The 16,375-nt window shown below is 43.8% G+C and overlaps 1 protein-coding gene across 1 annotated transcript in view; it reads right to left on the minus strand.

Annotated features, from left to right (window-relative positions):
• Window positions 1-407: 407 nt before the first annotated feature.
• The window catches only part of LOC141139171 (cytochrome P450 2K1-like), a 69,664-nt gene continuing 53,696 nt past the window's right edge, over window positions 408-16,375 (minus strand). The window contains exons 8-10 of the mRNA XM_073625071.1: window positions 12,402-12,586; window positions 9,153-9,294; window positions 408-3,403 (exon numbers count right to left, since the gene is read on the minus strand). Coding sequence (XP_073481172.1) covers window positions 3,225-3,403; window positions 9,153-9,294; window positions 12,402-12,586 — 506 coding nt within the window. The 3' untranslated portion in view covers window positions 408-3,224. The remainder of the gene's footprint in view (window positions 3,404-9,152; window positions 9,295-12,401; window positions 12,587-16,375) is intronic.

The raw sequence follows: 16,375 nt of genomic DNA on the forward strand, positions 1-16,375 counted from the left end.
TTCCAGTGAAGTGAACTCTTAAGGCATCAGCATACCAAGACATTTTTGACAATTTCATGCTCCCAACTTTGAAGGAACAGTTTGTGGATGGCCCCTTCCTGTTCCAACGTGACTGCACACCAGTGCACAAACCAGGTCCTTAAAGATATGGATGAGTGGGTTTGGGGTGGAGGAACTTGACTGGCCTGCACAACGTCCTGACCTCAACCCGATAGAACACCTTTGGGATGAATTAGAGTGGAGACTGCGAGCCAGGCCTTCTCGTCCACATCAGTGCCTGACCTCACAAATGTGCTTCTGGAAGAATGGTCAAACGTTCCCATAGACACACTCCTAAACCTTGTGGACAGCCTTCCCAGAAAAGTTGAAGCTGTTATGGCTGCAAAGGATGGGCCAACTCAATATTGAACCCTACAGACTAAGACTGGGATGCCATTAAAGTTTATGTGCGTGTAAAGACAGGCATCACAATACTTTTGGTTAGATAGTGTATATACAGATAACAATAAGATCTTAAAATGCAACACCAACAAAGATCAAAGCACCATGCCACAGAGCTAATCAGTAATAATAAACATGTATAGCAGCCACTATAGAAGGAAAAACATTAAAAGACAATAGATTACCTATATATATGTAGTAAAGGTAAATAGTAGCACTAGAAGATAAAAATATATTTTATATTAAAAAAAAAACACAGTGATAGGGTGTGAAGAAGTTATTAGTCCATAAGTAACTTCATAATCAAACATTAGACCGTAGATGTAATGCTATGTTTAAATAAACATTTATATATACGGTATCACACTATCTGGAGTTTATTTTCTCCACATATTACGATTTTCCTTGGACCTCTATCTGATGGGATGTCGTTTTAACCCTGAGGGTTCCCCGCATCCAATTAGCAATAGCAGGAGATTGTGACTGTCTCGCTATGGAGGAGGTACACATATCTCTGCAGAGGCTCCGGTGCGATTTGCACAGGAATGTGCGTCTTTTGGTCCATTTCAGGTCCGAATTCAGCCAAAAATTAGGGCTGAAATCAGACCTGAATCAGTGAACAAGGATGCACCAGACTGCTGCTGTGAGCCGCTGCGTGCTCATATGTGAACTCAGCCTAAAGCAGGGTTAGGTTATACAAAAATATCCCAAGCTTTGAACATCTCATGGAGCACTATTCAATCCATCATCCAAAAATGGAAAGAGTATGACACAACTGCAAACCTACCAAGACATGGCCGTCCATCTAAACTGCAGGTCGGGCAAGGAGAGCATTAATCAGAGAAGTAGCCAAGAGGCCCATGGTAACTCTGGAGGAGCTGCAGAGATCCACAGCTCAGGTGGGAGAATCTGTCTACAGGACAACTATTATGCCGCGTACACACGGTCGGACTTGCCAACAGGATAACCTCCGTCGGCATTTCCAACGGAAAAATTTAGAACGTGTTCTTTATCTAAGTCCATCGGAAATTCCGACAGAAAAAGTCCGATGGGGCATATACACGGTCGGAATATCCGACCAAAAGCATCCATCTGACTTTTTCTGTTGGAATTTCCGACCGTGTGTAAGCGGCATAAATCGTGCACTCCACAAATCTGGCCATTTTGGAAGAGTGGCAAGAAGAAAGCCATAAGAAGTCCCATTTGCAGTTTGCGGTAAGCCATGTGAGGGACACAGCAAACAAGTGAAAGAAGGTGCTCTGGTCAGATGAGACCAAAATTGAACTATTTGGAAAACACTATGTGTGCAGGAAAACTAACACTGCACATCACTCTAAACACAACATCCCTACCATGAAACATGAGATGGGAAGATGGATGGAGCCAAATATAGGGCAATCTTAGAAGAAAACCTGTTAGTGTCTGCAAAAGACTTAAGCCTGGGGCGGAGGTTCACCTTCCAGAAGGACAACGACCGTAAACATACAACCAGAGCTACAATGGAATGGTTTAGATCAAAGCATATTCATGTGTTAGAATGGAACAGTCAAAGTCCAGACCTAAATCCAATTGAGGATCTGTGGCAAGACTTGAAAATTGCTGTTCACAGACGCTAGACGCTCTCCATCCAATATGAAAGAGTGGGTCCTGAAACCCATCAACCGATTGGCCACGAGGAGAAACGATCCTATTGGCCGCCGAGGAGGGAGGAGATGCAGGGGAAGCCGCTGAAGACAAGGAGGAGACGCAGAGTAAAGCCCCTGCCCAGGGGAAGCACCGCCCGCAACCTAGATGGGATAAGTGCAGGGCTGGTGACTGACTGACCGGGGGGGGGTGCCTCTGACCCGATTGGATTGACCTGGGGGGGGGCATGCCCAAGAAGATTGTGCTGTGATTGCAGAGCAAAGTGGTTCTACAAAGTAAGTATAGACTCGGGGGGGGGGGGGGGGTGTGGCTGAATACAAATGCACGCCACACTTCTCACATATTTATTTGTAAAACATTTTAAAAACCATTTATCATTTTCCTTCCACTTCACAATTATGTGCCACTTTGTGTTGGTCTATCACATAAAATCCTAATAAAATACATTTACGTTTTTGGTTGTAACATGACAAAATGTGCAAAATTTCAAGAGGTATGAATACTTTTTCAAGGCACTATAGTTTATATAATGGGAGAGCTAGATTAAGGCTGGGTTCACACTGCCGCACAGATGCGGCTCACAGCAGGGGTCTGGTGCGCCCCTGTTCACCGTTTCAGGTCCGATTTCAGTCTGAATTTTTGGCTGAATTCGGACCTGTGCAATTCGCTCCAGAGCCGCTCTGGAGATGTGTGAGCTGACTCCATAGAGAGCCGGTCACAATCTCCTGACATTAGGATTGGATGTGGGGAAACCCGCATTCTAAGTCGCAATAGTGTATACCCAGCCTAAGACTTTTCCAACTATTCCATTTTGAGCAATCTAACCTTTACATCTTACCAAATTAGGATAGTAAAGCTTTTGCTATATAAAAAAAAAAAAAAAAAGATGAAGGAGCATTTGAATTATACACATGAGAGCCTTCAAAATATCTCCAAAAATACCAGATGAATGTGAGCAGCAATAAATCCAGTAGCCTCAGATCAGAAGCGGCTGATTTTGAGACAGTCTCTAACCATGTGTAGAAGTCTACCTTGCTCCTGAAGACATTTGTAACATGTAAGTGACTTTAGTTTACCCATCTCATTAAGCTTGCAGAGGTTATAAGTTATGTGATGTAGATATGAGGTACTAGTTCACTTCAGTTGCGAGGAATTGCACATATCTCATGCTTCAACGGAGCAATTGTGAAGCCAGCATCGCCTGTGAGGTCTAATGTAGCTCCTGGGGGAGCCTGGAACGTGAAGTTTTGCAGTAGTGTGGTAAAGAAGAGGAACAGCTTCATTTTAGCCAAGTTCTCCCCGACACAACTTCTCTTACCTTAAAACAAAAGTAAAGTAAAGAAATCAATTTTCAAAGACAATTGCTCCCTTTCCCCATGTGTAGGCATGACATACTTCCAGCCCAGGCTGGGTTTATACTGATGCGATGCATCATATTGCGTGTCACACTGCATTCCTGTGCAAATCACATGCAATTCTATGTGGTAAAATTTGAGCCCATCCTTTTGTATTGCTCAAATTGCACCGCATCCGTATGAAAAAGGAGCTGCCACTTTTATTTTGCTGCACTGAAATCAGATTGCATGGGTGTTCATACCCATGATATAATTCAAGCGAATGCACTGCGTTCTGCAACCTGCTTTTGGGGTGTCGTTAAATTTTAATTGACACCTGCAGCAGATCGCTTGAACACAGTGTGATTGCTATGCGGTGCAATGCGGGAAACGCAGCGTTTTCTGTGCGTTTCCCGCATGGCATCAGAATGAACCGAGTCTCAGTGTCTCTAAACTGTCAGTTCTGATGCCTACATTAAGTGTTCTTTAGATTTAAGCTCTGTTCACAAAGCTAACAGGTAAGGATCCAAAACCCACCCTACCTATAAGGTTTCTCCCTAAGGGCTGCCTTAGGGCCCCCCTCCACTTAATAGATTAGAACTTTAGTAATAGCCCTGGGGACCATTGTTATTCTTTGTAAATGTTTGGAAACATGTCTCTTGCACATATCATATTATAGAACTATGGTCGAAGTGTGCTGAAGACAATTTATTTACAAAAACATTGTCACTATAAGGTGTCCATGTTGCCATTTGAGAAAACTAGGTGATATGAAATGATTGTCTGTGGCCCCGGTTTAAAAAACATTAAGATTTCACCTCCTTTTTTTTTTTTTTTTTTTTTTTTTTGACAGAAAAGATTTTATTTATCTCCAACGGGAGATATATTGTCACATATAGTTACATACAGACATAAAGCGTTATATAATAACGGACATTACATCATATTTCAAGGCGTAGAAGTGCATTACAACAGAATGTTAGGAACCAGTCATCTGTGCGAAAATTGTATAGGTCTATAAGAGGCTCTTGTGTACTCAATTGCTCATATGAGTTAACTTATGTGGTTGGACGTGGAGGATTAATACCGGGGTAAATCCCCTGGGGGAGGTGTATAGTGAGAGTAGGGGGAGGCCCCATACACAGTGTGCTGTGGTAGCTAGGCATCATGGGGCTAGCGTCGGGGGGGAGACCTATATGACATCAGCTCCATGCACAGTCCCTGGCCAAATGGGGTTTCTTCTCAGAGTGGGGTGGTTTTTAGCTTTTGACCCAAGCGCACCATATTTTCTCAAATTTTTTTGGACATTTACAACTCATGTACATAAGTTTGTAGAGAGGGAGGGTGGAATCAATCAAAGCTCTCCATTGCGCAACCGTGAGGGGTCCCAGCTGTTTCCATTTAGTTAAGGTAGCTTTTCTGGCATAGAACGAGGCATAAAAAATGAACAATCTTTTGTGTGTGTTATGCCGCGTACACACGAGCGGACTTTACGGCAGACTTTGCCCGGCGGACGGGATTTCGTCAGACAATTCGATCGTGTGTGGGCTCCAGCGAACTTTGTTTTCTCAAAAGTTGGACAGACTTAGATTTGAAGCATGTTTCAAATCTATCCGACAGACTAGAGTCTGGTTGAAAAGTCCGCTCGTCTGTATGCTAGTTCGACGGACAAAAAGCCACGCTAGGGCAGCTATTGGCTACTGGCTATGAACTTCCTTATTTTAGTCCGGTCGTACGTCATCACGTATGAATTAGACGGACTTTGGTTGATTGTGTGTAGGCAAGTCCGTTCATTCAGAAAGTCTGTCGTAAAGTTCGTTGAAAAGTCCGCCGGGCAAAGTCTGCTGTAAAGTCCGCTCGTGTGTACGCGGCATTAGTCGTAACAGTGTCACAGATACCCAAAAGGAGGATGAGAGGGTCAACTCTTATGTTTAGTCCCCCTACAGAGTTAATGTTGTGAACCACATCTCTCCAGAACTGTTGGATAAGGGGGCGGGACCACACTACATGCAAGAATGTACCCATTCCAATGGTGCATTTTGGGCATCTATAGGATTGAGCTGGGCATATTCTTGATAGCCTTTGGGGGGTGTAGTATGCCCCGTGGAGGAACTTTAGCTGGATGTATCTATTCCTAGCTGAGATCATTAGAGGTATATATTGTTGAATCCCTTCCTCCCAGTCATCATCCGCAAGGGTGGGTAGCTCCTCTTTCCATTTATGGAAGAGTTTAGTCCCTCTGCCATTGTCCTCACAGGGTATTCGAAGATACAGTGAAGATAGGATGTGATCGGCATTACTGGAAATCAGAAAGCGCTCTACCACATGTGACTGTAGTTGTATTTCAGCAAGGAATTGGGCTTGTACTACATGCCGCAATTGCAGGTATCGGAAAAACATCTTTGGTGGGAGTTAGAAGGTGTGTCTCAGGTCATCATAAGAGAGAAGTCTACCCTCTGGCATAATCTGTTGTAGTGTCTTAATGTTATATGCAGCCCAGATCGCTGGGTCCGGGATAGACTGGAGGTGGTGTAATCCAGGATTGTCCCAGAGTGCAGTGTATGGGGAGAGTGGGTTAGTCGTGTTGAGTTTAGCAAACATTTGTTCCCAAACCCGGGTTGTCATGCGCATTGGAGTTATCATTGTTGAGTGCGGTTTTGGACCTCTAAACGCCAGGTTACTCAGTGCTGAGTAGGACCCCAAGATGGCCCCTCTAAGTTAACAGACAGGTTAGTACGTTATTGGGTGAACCACCATCGTACTGTTACCGCCACTGCTGCCTAGTAATATTGTTTGAAGCATGGAAGCGCTAGTCCACCACGGGAGAGGGGCAGTTGCAAGGTAGTTTTAGCCACCCTGGGGGCCAAGCCAGCCCAAATAAAGGTGTTCACCACCTGGTCTAGTTTTTGAAAAAAGGATGCAGGAATAGGGCCCGGGGTGTTTCTAAATGCATATAGAAATTTGGGGAGAAACGTCATTTTGAGGAGGTTAATCCTCCCCACTGGTGTCAGGGGCAGGGATTTCCAAGTCAGGCATCTACACGTGAGTTGTTCGAGAATTGGGTACACTTTGTCTTTTAGATATGAAGAAAGATCTTTCTGTATTTCAATACCTAAGTATCTGAATTTAGTAACAGACGTCAGGGGTATGTGAGCCGGTGGGGGGGATGAGTGGGCTAGTGGGAAAAGTATTGATTGGGCCCAGTTAATGCTGACCCCCAGAGAGGGAACCATACAGGTTGATAACCCGCAGGGCCGCCTCAAGGAAGCCGAGGCATCCGGGAGATAGAGGAGGGTGTCATCCACGTATAAGGAGAGCTTCTCCGTCAGCGCCCCCACTGCTATCCCCCTTGTTGCATCAGAAGATTTGATTCAGAGAGCCAGTGGTTTGATGGCCAGTGCAAATAGTCCTGGGGACAGCAGGCAGCCCTGCCTAGTACCTCCATGTAGATAGAAGGGGGGGTGAAAGAATACCATTCATTCTGACTCTAGCTGAGAGGTTTTTGTACATTAGTTGTATCCAGGAAATAAATTTAGGACCGAAGTTAAACTTTTCAAGGAAGTTAAACTTCTCAAGGACCACAGTGCTGCTGCATATTCACAGTAAAAGTTCCTGTGTAAGGTTCAGGCCTGTCAGTGTTCAAGGCCGGGCAGATAAGGGAGTTGATGGGAGACTTTGCAAAAATAGAAATGGAACAGGTAGTATCATAGCAAGAGGGGGCATTTTACCGTCAGGGTCATGCTCTCGGTAGTGTCTCCAGCTAGCGGGACGCGTCTTCAGGGGAGGTAAAGAAGCGTACCGTCTCCCCACCCTGGACCCTCAGTCAGGCGGGGAACAACATGCTGTATTTGTATCTTCATCTTGCGAAGGTTGAGCTTCACATGGTCGAATGATCTCTGCAGCTTTTTTTCGTGTCGACCGAGTAGTCGGGAAAGATCATGAATTTTACTCCATCATGGCGCAGCACATTGATCTTCCTCGCTTTCCTCAGGACCAGGTTACAATCCCTGAAATTCAGGAGCCTAAGGATAAAGGTGCGTGGAGGAGCTCCCAGGGGGCCCCCGGGTAGCAGGCATTCTGTGTGCCCTCTCCACGACAAAGAAAGCAGAAAATTGGGCACATGGGAGGAGGGCCCTCAGAAGGTGTTCCGTAAATGCTGTAGGATCGGCACCTTCCACTCACTCTGGCAGCCTCACGATGCAGAGGTTATTCCTGTGAATACGATTTACGGTGTCATCCGCATGTGCCTCCAGGGTCTTCATCTTGGTCTGCAGCATGCGCAGTGAGGCACCATGTTCCTACAGCGTGTCCTGTGTGTCCCCCTCGTGGCGCTCAGTCTCTATCAGTCTGGTTCGGAAGCAGTCCATATCTCTCCAGATCAGGCTGATAATAAGCTGCATAGTTTCAATTTTACCCGTGAGGGTGGTCTGGCAAGTGGTAATGGCCTGCATAAGGGCATTGAAGTTAGTCTGCTCCCGCAGCTCTGGATCTGTGTCCTCTGTCTGAGACGCCATGTTGGCTGCGGAAGGAGGCTGCTCCTTGGGAGCTGTTTTAGGGGTGGTATGGGCCTTGCGGAAAGCCGAAGCACCATTGCCCTTGGTCATTCCAATCCTGCCTGAAGTCACGCCTGTTTAGGTCAGGAAGTGGATGGCAATCTGCAGGAAAACGGGTAAGAGTCAGCGCTCGGAGCTCTCTTAAGGCATGTCTGCTCCGTGGCCATCTTGGACACGCCCCCTAAGATTTCACCTCTTTAACCTGTTGCCGACTACCCCACATATATGCACTGTGGGGCGTTGGCTCCTACAGGCAAAATGATGTACCTGTACGCGATCTTTACTTCCAGGTTTATGGCATGCATGTGCACCACTGGCGACCAGCTAACACTGTGATTGGACACAGCGGAAGCCAATCAGCAGGTCCCGTGGACCCAATGTCCACCATAACCCACCGATCATTCCCGACAGAGACAGAATGGCGGTCTGCCTATGTAAACAAGGCAGATCACCGTTCTGTGACAAGGGAAGACAAGGAACCTGTGATCCTGCTAAGCAGGAACACAACTCTCTGTCGCCCCATAGTACAAGCACCCCCTCCTAGTTAGAAAGCACTCCCTAGGGACACATTTAACCCTTTGATCACCCCTGATGTTAACCCCTTCCCTGCCAGTGTCATCAGTACAGTGACAGTGCATATTTTTTAGCACTGATCACTGTATTGGTGTCACTGGTTCCCAAAAAGTGTCACTTAGTGTCTTAATTGTCCGCCGCAATGTTGCAGTCCTGCTATAAGTCGTTGATAGCCTCCATTGCTAGTAAAAAAAAAAATTCATAAAAATTTCCTATATTTTGTAGTCCCTATAACTTTTGTGCAAACTAATCAATAAACGCTTATTTGGATTTTTTTTTTTTTTACAAAAGACATGTAGCAGAATACATATTGGCCTAAATTGATGAAGAAATTAGATTTTATTTGGGTATGTTTTATAGCAGAAAGTAAAAAATAGTTTTTTTTTTTTTCAGAATTGTCAGTCTTTTTTGTTTATAACACAAAAAATAAAAACCACTGAGGAGATCAAATACTATTTGTGGGAAAAAAGGACATCAATTTTGTTTGGGTACAGTGTCTCATGACCATGCAATTGTCAGGTAAAATAACGCAGTGCCGTATCACCAAAAATGGTCTGGTCATGAAGGGGGGTAAACCTTCCGGAGCTGAAGTGGTTAAATTACTCACCAGCAGAAAATGATAAAAGCGCTTCATTTTTAACAAAGTTTCCATCGGAGTCCAGAAAATGCTGAGGGTAGAATTCATCTGGTTTCTCAAAATACTTTTTGTCTTTTAGTACAGAATATAGTAATGTCATAACTGATGTCCCCTGCAAAGGATAAAAAGAGAGACGCTCAGGCAGGACATAACTAATGGGTAGTGTACATGAGCGTCAAAGTCAAATGCAACATGCGTTCAGGTAAATAGGGGTTGAATTTCGGATACATTTACAAATCACATTGTAATTCCAGCGACTTGTGTCGAGTAATAAAAGTCATTTGACACCTGACCATCCTACCCATATGAGCTTGTTGGACATCCTATTCCAAACCCACAGGCATTATTATGGAGTTTACTCCTATCCCCCCCCCCCCCCCCTTGTGGTTATAACAGTTTTCACTCTTCTGGGAAGGCCTTCCACAAGATTTTGGAGTGTGTCTGTAGGAATCTGTGCCCGTTTAGCCAAAAAAACATTTGTGAGGCCAGGTACTGATGTTGGACGAATAGACGTGGCTCACAATCAGGATTCCAATTCATCTTATGAAAGACTTTTCACAAGATTTTTGAGTATGTCTGTGAGGATCTGTAGCCATTTAGCCAAAAGAACATTTGCGAGGCCAGGTACTGGTGTTGGACAAAAGGACCTGGCTCACAATCGCCATGTCAATTCATCCCAAAAGTTTTCAGTAGGGTTAAGGTCAGGGCTCTTTGCAGGCTTCATCTGAATGCCATTAAAACAATTATCAAGATGAATAAAACAGTGCACTTACAAAGAGAGCCTCCAGTTCCAAGCATGGAAAAGGCATTGTGTAGCTTCTGTCCCAATGTGTTTCATGCAAATGCACGTCTTTAGGGGACACTAGTACTTTGTAAGTTCACTGTTTTATTTATTTGACATGACAATTGTTTTACTGGGATTTGGATGAAGCCTTATACTTTTTTATGTGAAATCTATACTTTTTAACAAATATACTACACTTTATGTGGGCCCCTGCTTGTGGGTCCGTGTGGTGAGCACTTTGTTCCCAGACAGTATCAATCAAACCTCCTGACTGTCCGCAGTGGTGAGAAGCGGTTCTGTGAGGTGTCTCCATTGTGAGAATGGAAGTGGTCGACCACATGTGAAGGATCCCATTAACACAAATGTGCATGTTGCTCCTTTCCTCTGGAAGCTTTAGGCGGAGTTCACACTGCTGCACAGAGCGGCTCACAGCAGGGGTCCGGTGCATCCCTGTACACAGTTTCAGGTCCAATTTCAGTCCTAATTTTAGGCTGAATTTGGACCAGAAATGGACCAAAACATGCACAAGGCTCCTGTGCAATTCACTCTGGGGTCGCTCCAGAGATGTGTGAACCGGCTCCATAGAGAGCCGGTCACAATCTCCTGACATGCAAATTGGATGTGGGGAAACCACATTTTTCCCCACATCCAATTCGCAATAGTGTGAACCCAGCCTCAATGTTGGTGAGATATTTTAGCTCTGTTCCTCACGCGTGGTAGAGAGGATATCCATTAGCTGGTGGAAGACTCTTTCTTTGTGATAAAGTTTTTCACATATTTTGGACTCTTTTGCATTAAACTTTATTTACAATGATATAATTAATTTTATTATATTTGAATATTGTGGATGCTTTTTGGACATTATAAATAGTGTGTTGTTAACACTTTAAGCCTGTAATATTCTATATTTGGAGGTACAGCATTATTTTCTTTGATGATAATATGAGTATTTTCCGACAAGTTATGTTAAAGTAAAACAAAAAGCAATCCAAATCCAACTTAAAATTCTGTGTCTGTAACGTGCTGGGATGTGAGGCTCCTAATGGGCTCTCTGGAGACAGAATAGTTGCCCTGTACAAGGGAGGGCACTTTGAGGGAATAAAGCTCTTGGGTCTTCCACTAGCTAAAGATGACCAAATGCTCGGGGCTGCAGCATCCTGCTGGATAATAGAGTGTTGGTCTCTTGCACAATGTCTGGAGCTACTGGAAACAGAGAGGTCTCTCGAGTCAAGGAGTACCCCTTATGATGTTTAACTGTGTAATAGTAAGCTATGGATATGGCCTTGGTTACCAACCCTCCTATCACTGAACTGTCAAAGCCATTGCAGGATTCTTAGACTAATGCCCCGTACACACGAGTGGATTTTCCGTCAGAAAAAACTTGGATGGTTTTTCCAACGGAATTCCGCTCAAGCTTGGCTTGCATACACACGGTCACACAAAAGTTCTCTGAACTTTCATCAAGAACGCGGTGACGTACAACACTACGATGAGGCGAGAAAATTAAGTTCAATGCTTCCGAGCATGTGTCGAATTGTTTGCTCGTCAGAATTGCTACAGATGATCGGAATTTCCGATCAGAACTTTTTCCGACCGAAAAATAGAGAACCTGCTCTTAATGTTTTGCTGGCAGGAATTCCGCCAGCAAAAGTCCGATGGAGCATACACACGGTCAGAATTTCCGACCAAAAGCTCACATCGGACTTTTGCTGGGGGAATTTCCGATCGTGTGTAAGGGGCATTAACTGATAGATGGGGTGGTTGCAATTTACATACCTCAGTCACTAGGAGGAAGCCCGGTCTTAACAATCTGCTACACATGGGTCGTAGGTCACACCCTACAAGTTTTTTATTAGAGGTCTACTCTTGGTCCTCCATATAGGGTATACAATTGTACTGTAAAACAATGTAGTGATAACCTTAACTGGTTAAAACAGTGTGGTCACCAACACCCCCTCTCCATTTCCACTATGTCACCAGCCCACCAGGCAATCAGAGGGATTGCACTATGTTCTCCCATGCTGAGAAGTAGTAGGTTATTCTTGCATGGACTAGTGTAGTAAAAACAAATTAAATGTTCATGTCAGTGCCACAGATAAGAAAATAATTTTTAATGCTAAGGGTCCAAGTAGAAGCCCAGAAAGAACTGCTCTTCTTTATTGTGGATTCCAATGTACATTTGTGAGTACATTGAAATTCGTTTTTTTTAATAAAAGGTCTCATGGTAGTGTACTAGGCTAGTGTACCTTCTTGCTTTTGCTTTTGTTCCAGTATGGACTAGTGTGGGATTGGAAATGGGGGGCAAGAGGCAAACAGAGGGCAAGTACATGCTGCTTATTCTCATTACAGTAAAGTCAACCTGTTACTTTGCCCGGTTTGCATTTGATATTTAGCTCAGTTCTTGTAATGAATATAGGATAATATTTGATACTTACTTTGGGTATGAAAAATTCTTTTATAGTCACATCTTGACTAGTATAATGTGGAACACCTGTTGGTGCAATATTACCAAATCTTAGGATTTCATGGATGACGGCATCAGTATATGGCATCTGCTTTCTATGCATTAGGCAAGGTTCTCCTGAACCAATTACTCTTTCTATTTCATTCTGAACGTTTTCTGTCATCAAAAGAAAAACATAGAATCTTATTTAAAAAGGGCTTGCTTACCTTGAGATACCTTCAGCCTCACTTCGTGTTTGTTAAAATGTAATGGTGCCCATTGTAGAAGTCTTAAAGTTTTCAGATAATCATCCTAAATGGGCCCACTGCCCATGGAGTTGATTCTATATTAAAGAGGAACTTCAGTCTCCTGTGTATTGGCTCTGCAACCCCTCTGGCACCACCATTATGGCACATGTGCAGATGTGCCAAAGAGCTCTATCTGGTCTTTAGGTTCTGGCAGAGCCGTTTGGCACATTTGTTCACGTGAAGGAGATTCCCTGTACATGCTCAAAGATGGCAAAGGTTTAGGATCTCCATAACTGCCAGGTGTGCACATGCACAGGTAAACCCGTGCCTGCACAGATACTCAAGGAAATTTGCAGGTGCACAGATGTGCCACAGGCTCACTTGGGATCCAAAGCCCTGCATCACATCTGTGCATGCGCAGGGTGGCGGGCCACACAAACATCATTATCGCATAGGCGAGAAATGAAGGAGTGCAGTTTTGCAGCACAAATAAATGTCATAAAAATGCATACAATTACTTACATACTTCCTTCACATCGAATCAATGATGATATGCATTTAGGGAATTATACAAAGTGACGTATTGCGTCAACCATTGGGAGATGATGCTTGAAATAACTAATAGATGGCATTATACCCCCTATAGACTAGCAAAATTCTCCCCCACTAAGTTCCCCCTTTGCCGGGACAACTGCGGCCAAATAGGTCACTTACTACACAACTTTTGGGATTGTCCAAACCTAAAAAGCTTTTGGAAGCAGGTTTTTCCACTTTTATCCTCACTCACGGGGATTATCTCACCACCAAGTCTAGGCCTAGCAGTCCTCCACGTTGGTATAGATGCATACCCAAGCTCTTTTAGAGCAGTGGTTACCCATGTGTTGTTGGCAGCTATAAAACTCTGGAAGTCAACGGACGCCATCAACATATTGGACTTTAAAAGCATTAGTCCAGCAAAACTATACCTTTGAGCATATGTTGGCCATCAACTCTCTCCACTGTGAGAAGTTTCAAATTTGAGAAGTCATGGGAGAGCTGGATGAACAGAAAAACCATGCTAAGATAGGCTTCTGTATATAAGCTGTAGCATGTTACAATTTCCCTAATAATCTGTTGCACTTACCCTAAATGTGTACCTACCCTGTTTGTAATCTGGAAAAAATCTTTAATAAAGAGTATTTAAATTAAAAAAGCATACATTTATATCCAATTGTGAAAGAGGAAGGTGGAGGAGTCAGGGCAAAATGACATTTGCATAAGGGAGAAGGTCTACTTTAACTGGTTCCCGACCAGCTCACGCCGATATATGTCGGCAGAATGGCACGGGTGCACAAAACCATGTACCCGTACGTAGCTTGTGCCCCCCGCCGTGCCCGCGCCGATCGGATTTGTTGCAGAACCGATCAGTCTTCAGGTCCAGGCCAGTAATTTCTAGCCTGGACCTGCTGATCGGTTCTCTCCAATAAAATGCCACCTCTGCCTCTGTAATGTAAACACAGGCAGAGGAAGTGATGTCACCTCCCGTCCTGGAATTCGTTTTGGTTCCAGAGCGCGGAGAGAGGACATCTAAAAGTGAGATGCACCAACACTACACTGACACAGTACACATAGGCACACATTTCGACAGTTAAAGTTACAGTTACAAATAAAAGTGTAAAAAAAAAAAAAAAAAAAGTTAAGAAAAAAAAATATATAAAAAAAAAGCCCAAAATAGTTGTCGTTTTTTTGTTCTCTCTCTATTGTTCTGCTCTTTTTACTGCATTTTTTAACTGCAATGTTTTTATTGTTTATCATGTTTGCTTTTCAGGTAATTCTTTTATACTTTACTGTTTACTGTGTTTTATTGTTAACAATTATTTTCGTTTCAGGTACACCATTCAGGTGCAGCATTGATTTATTTATCTTGACAGCAACAGCATTTGCTCTCACGATACGTAAATCAGCGACTCTAGCGCTGTAGTAGGTGATTTCACCATCACAGTTTAAAAAAAAAAAGAGCATATATGCCGAAGCATGGGGGCAGGGGTGGAGGGGCCGATTTGGCCCTAACATTAGGGGTGGATTGCCCCCATGCTTCGACATATATTTTTTACTTTTTTTTGGCACAGATTGTTGTTGTTTTATTGAGTTAATGTTTTATTGTTATCATTGTTTGCTTTTCAGGTACACCATTCAGCTGCAGCACTGATTTATTCATCTTGACAGCAACAGCGTTTGCTCTCACAATACGTAAATCAGTGACTCCAACTCTGTAGGAGGTGATTTCACCACCACAGTTAAAAAAAACGGTGCATGTTTTAGAAGTGGGTGGATGCTGGGCGGTATTCTAATGGTGGGCAGACCCACCGATCAATCTCTTTTTTTGTTCAGTCCACAGGCTGCATGAAAAAAAAGAACATTACAATATATGCCCAACAAGGACCAGTGACATACTGGTATGTTGCTGGACTTTGAGTGGTTATGTGGTATATATGTGACTATAACTGTAAATAAAACCTATATCACAATAACATGTAGGGTCAAAAACAGCTCAAGTCCCCTTTTTAAATGGAATTCCATATGTCGGGTGGATCACTGCTCGAGTTCCCTTTAAGTGAAATTCTTTATGCCAGCTGGATCAGAGCACAAGTGCCTTTTGATTGGAATCCTGTATGTCCAGCCAACTACATGCTCTCCTTTACACCACATTGCATCACCAAGGGAAAGAAACAAACACTTAATAGTGTTTCACCTTTTAAGACCCTTTATTCACAACACACACACATTAAAATGCCACTCACATATCCCAGTGCATTGCATGCACTCACATGTGCAAGCAACAATTCATGACACACTGGCCTTATTCAGCCTCGGTGGGCTGTATTAGATATGCACTTCCTGGTCTTGTAGTGCACGATGATGTAATTCAATAAGTCCTGCCCCTACATTTTTCATCACCCGGACACGTGACATTCTCGGTGAATATATCAAAAAATTTCTTCATTGTATAGCACTACTGAGTTATCATAGCACTTAAAGTGGTTGTAAATGAAGAAGGTGTTTTGCTTTACTGCAATATACTGTATGTAGTAAGGTAAAAAAAAACTTCCGCATGCAGCATTCCCCACAGCCCCCCTAAATACATACCTAAACCCAATCTCAATCCAGCGTTGTGCACAAGACCTGTGGATCTCACGGCTCTCTCACTCTTCATTGGCTCAGATACAGCAGCAGGAGCCATTGGCCAGGCAAATAGTACTCTTATGCAGCGTACACACGGTCGGACTTTTCGACCGGACTTGTCCGACGGACGCCGACGGACCAAATCCGGCGGACAATCCAATCGTGTGTGGGCTTCACCGGACCTTCAGCGGACTTTTCCAGTCGCAAATCTGATGGACTTTAGATTTGGAACATGCTTCGAATCTTTACGTCGTAACTCCGTCGGACCCAGAAATCCGCTCGTCTGTATGCTAGTCCGACGGACAAAAAACGACGCTAGGGCAGCTATTGGCTACTGGCTATCAACTTCCTTATTTTAGTCTGGTGTACGTCATCACATACGAATCCATCAGACTTTGGTGTGATCGTGTGTAGGCAAGTCCGTTCGTTAAAAAGTCAGTCGGAAGGCCATCAAAAGTCCATCGAAAGTCCGCTGGAAAGTCTGTCGGACCAGTCCGGTCGAAAAGTCCGACCGTGTGTACATACTATTGTGTTTTTTTTTACCATTTACAGTGCC

Source organism: Aquarana catesbeiana, linkage group LG04, assembly GCF_042186555.1.
Source record: "Aquarana catesbeiana isolate 2022-GZ linkage group LG04, ASM4218655v1, whole genome shotgun sequence".
Classification (NCBI taxonomy): domain Eukaryota; kingdom Metazoa; phylum Chordata; class Amphibia; order Anura; family Ranidae; genus Aquarana; species Aquarana catesbeiana.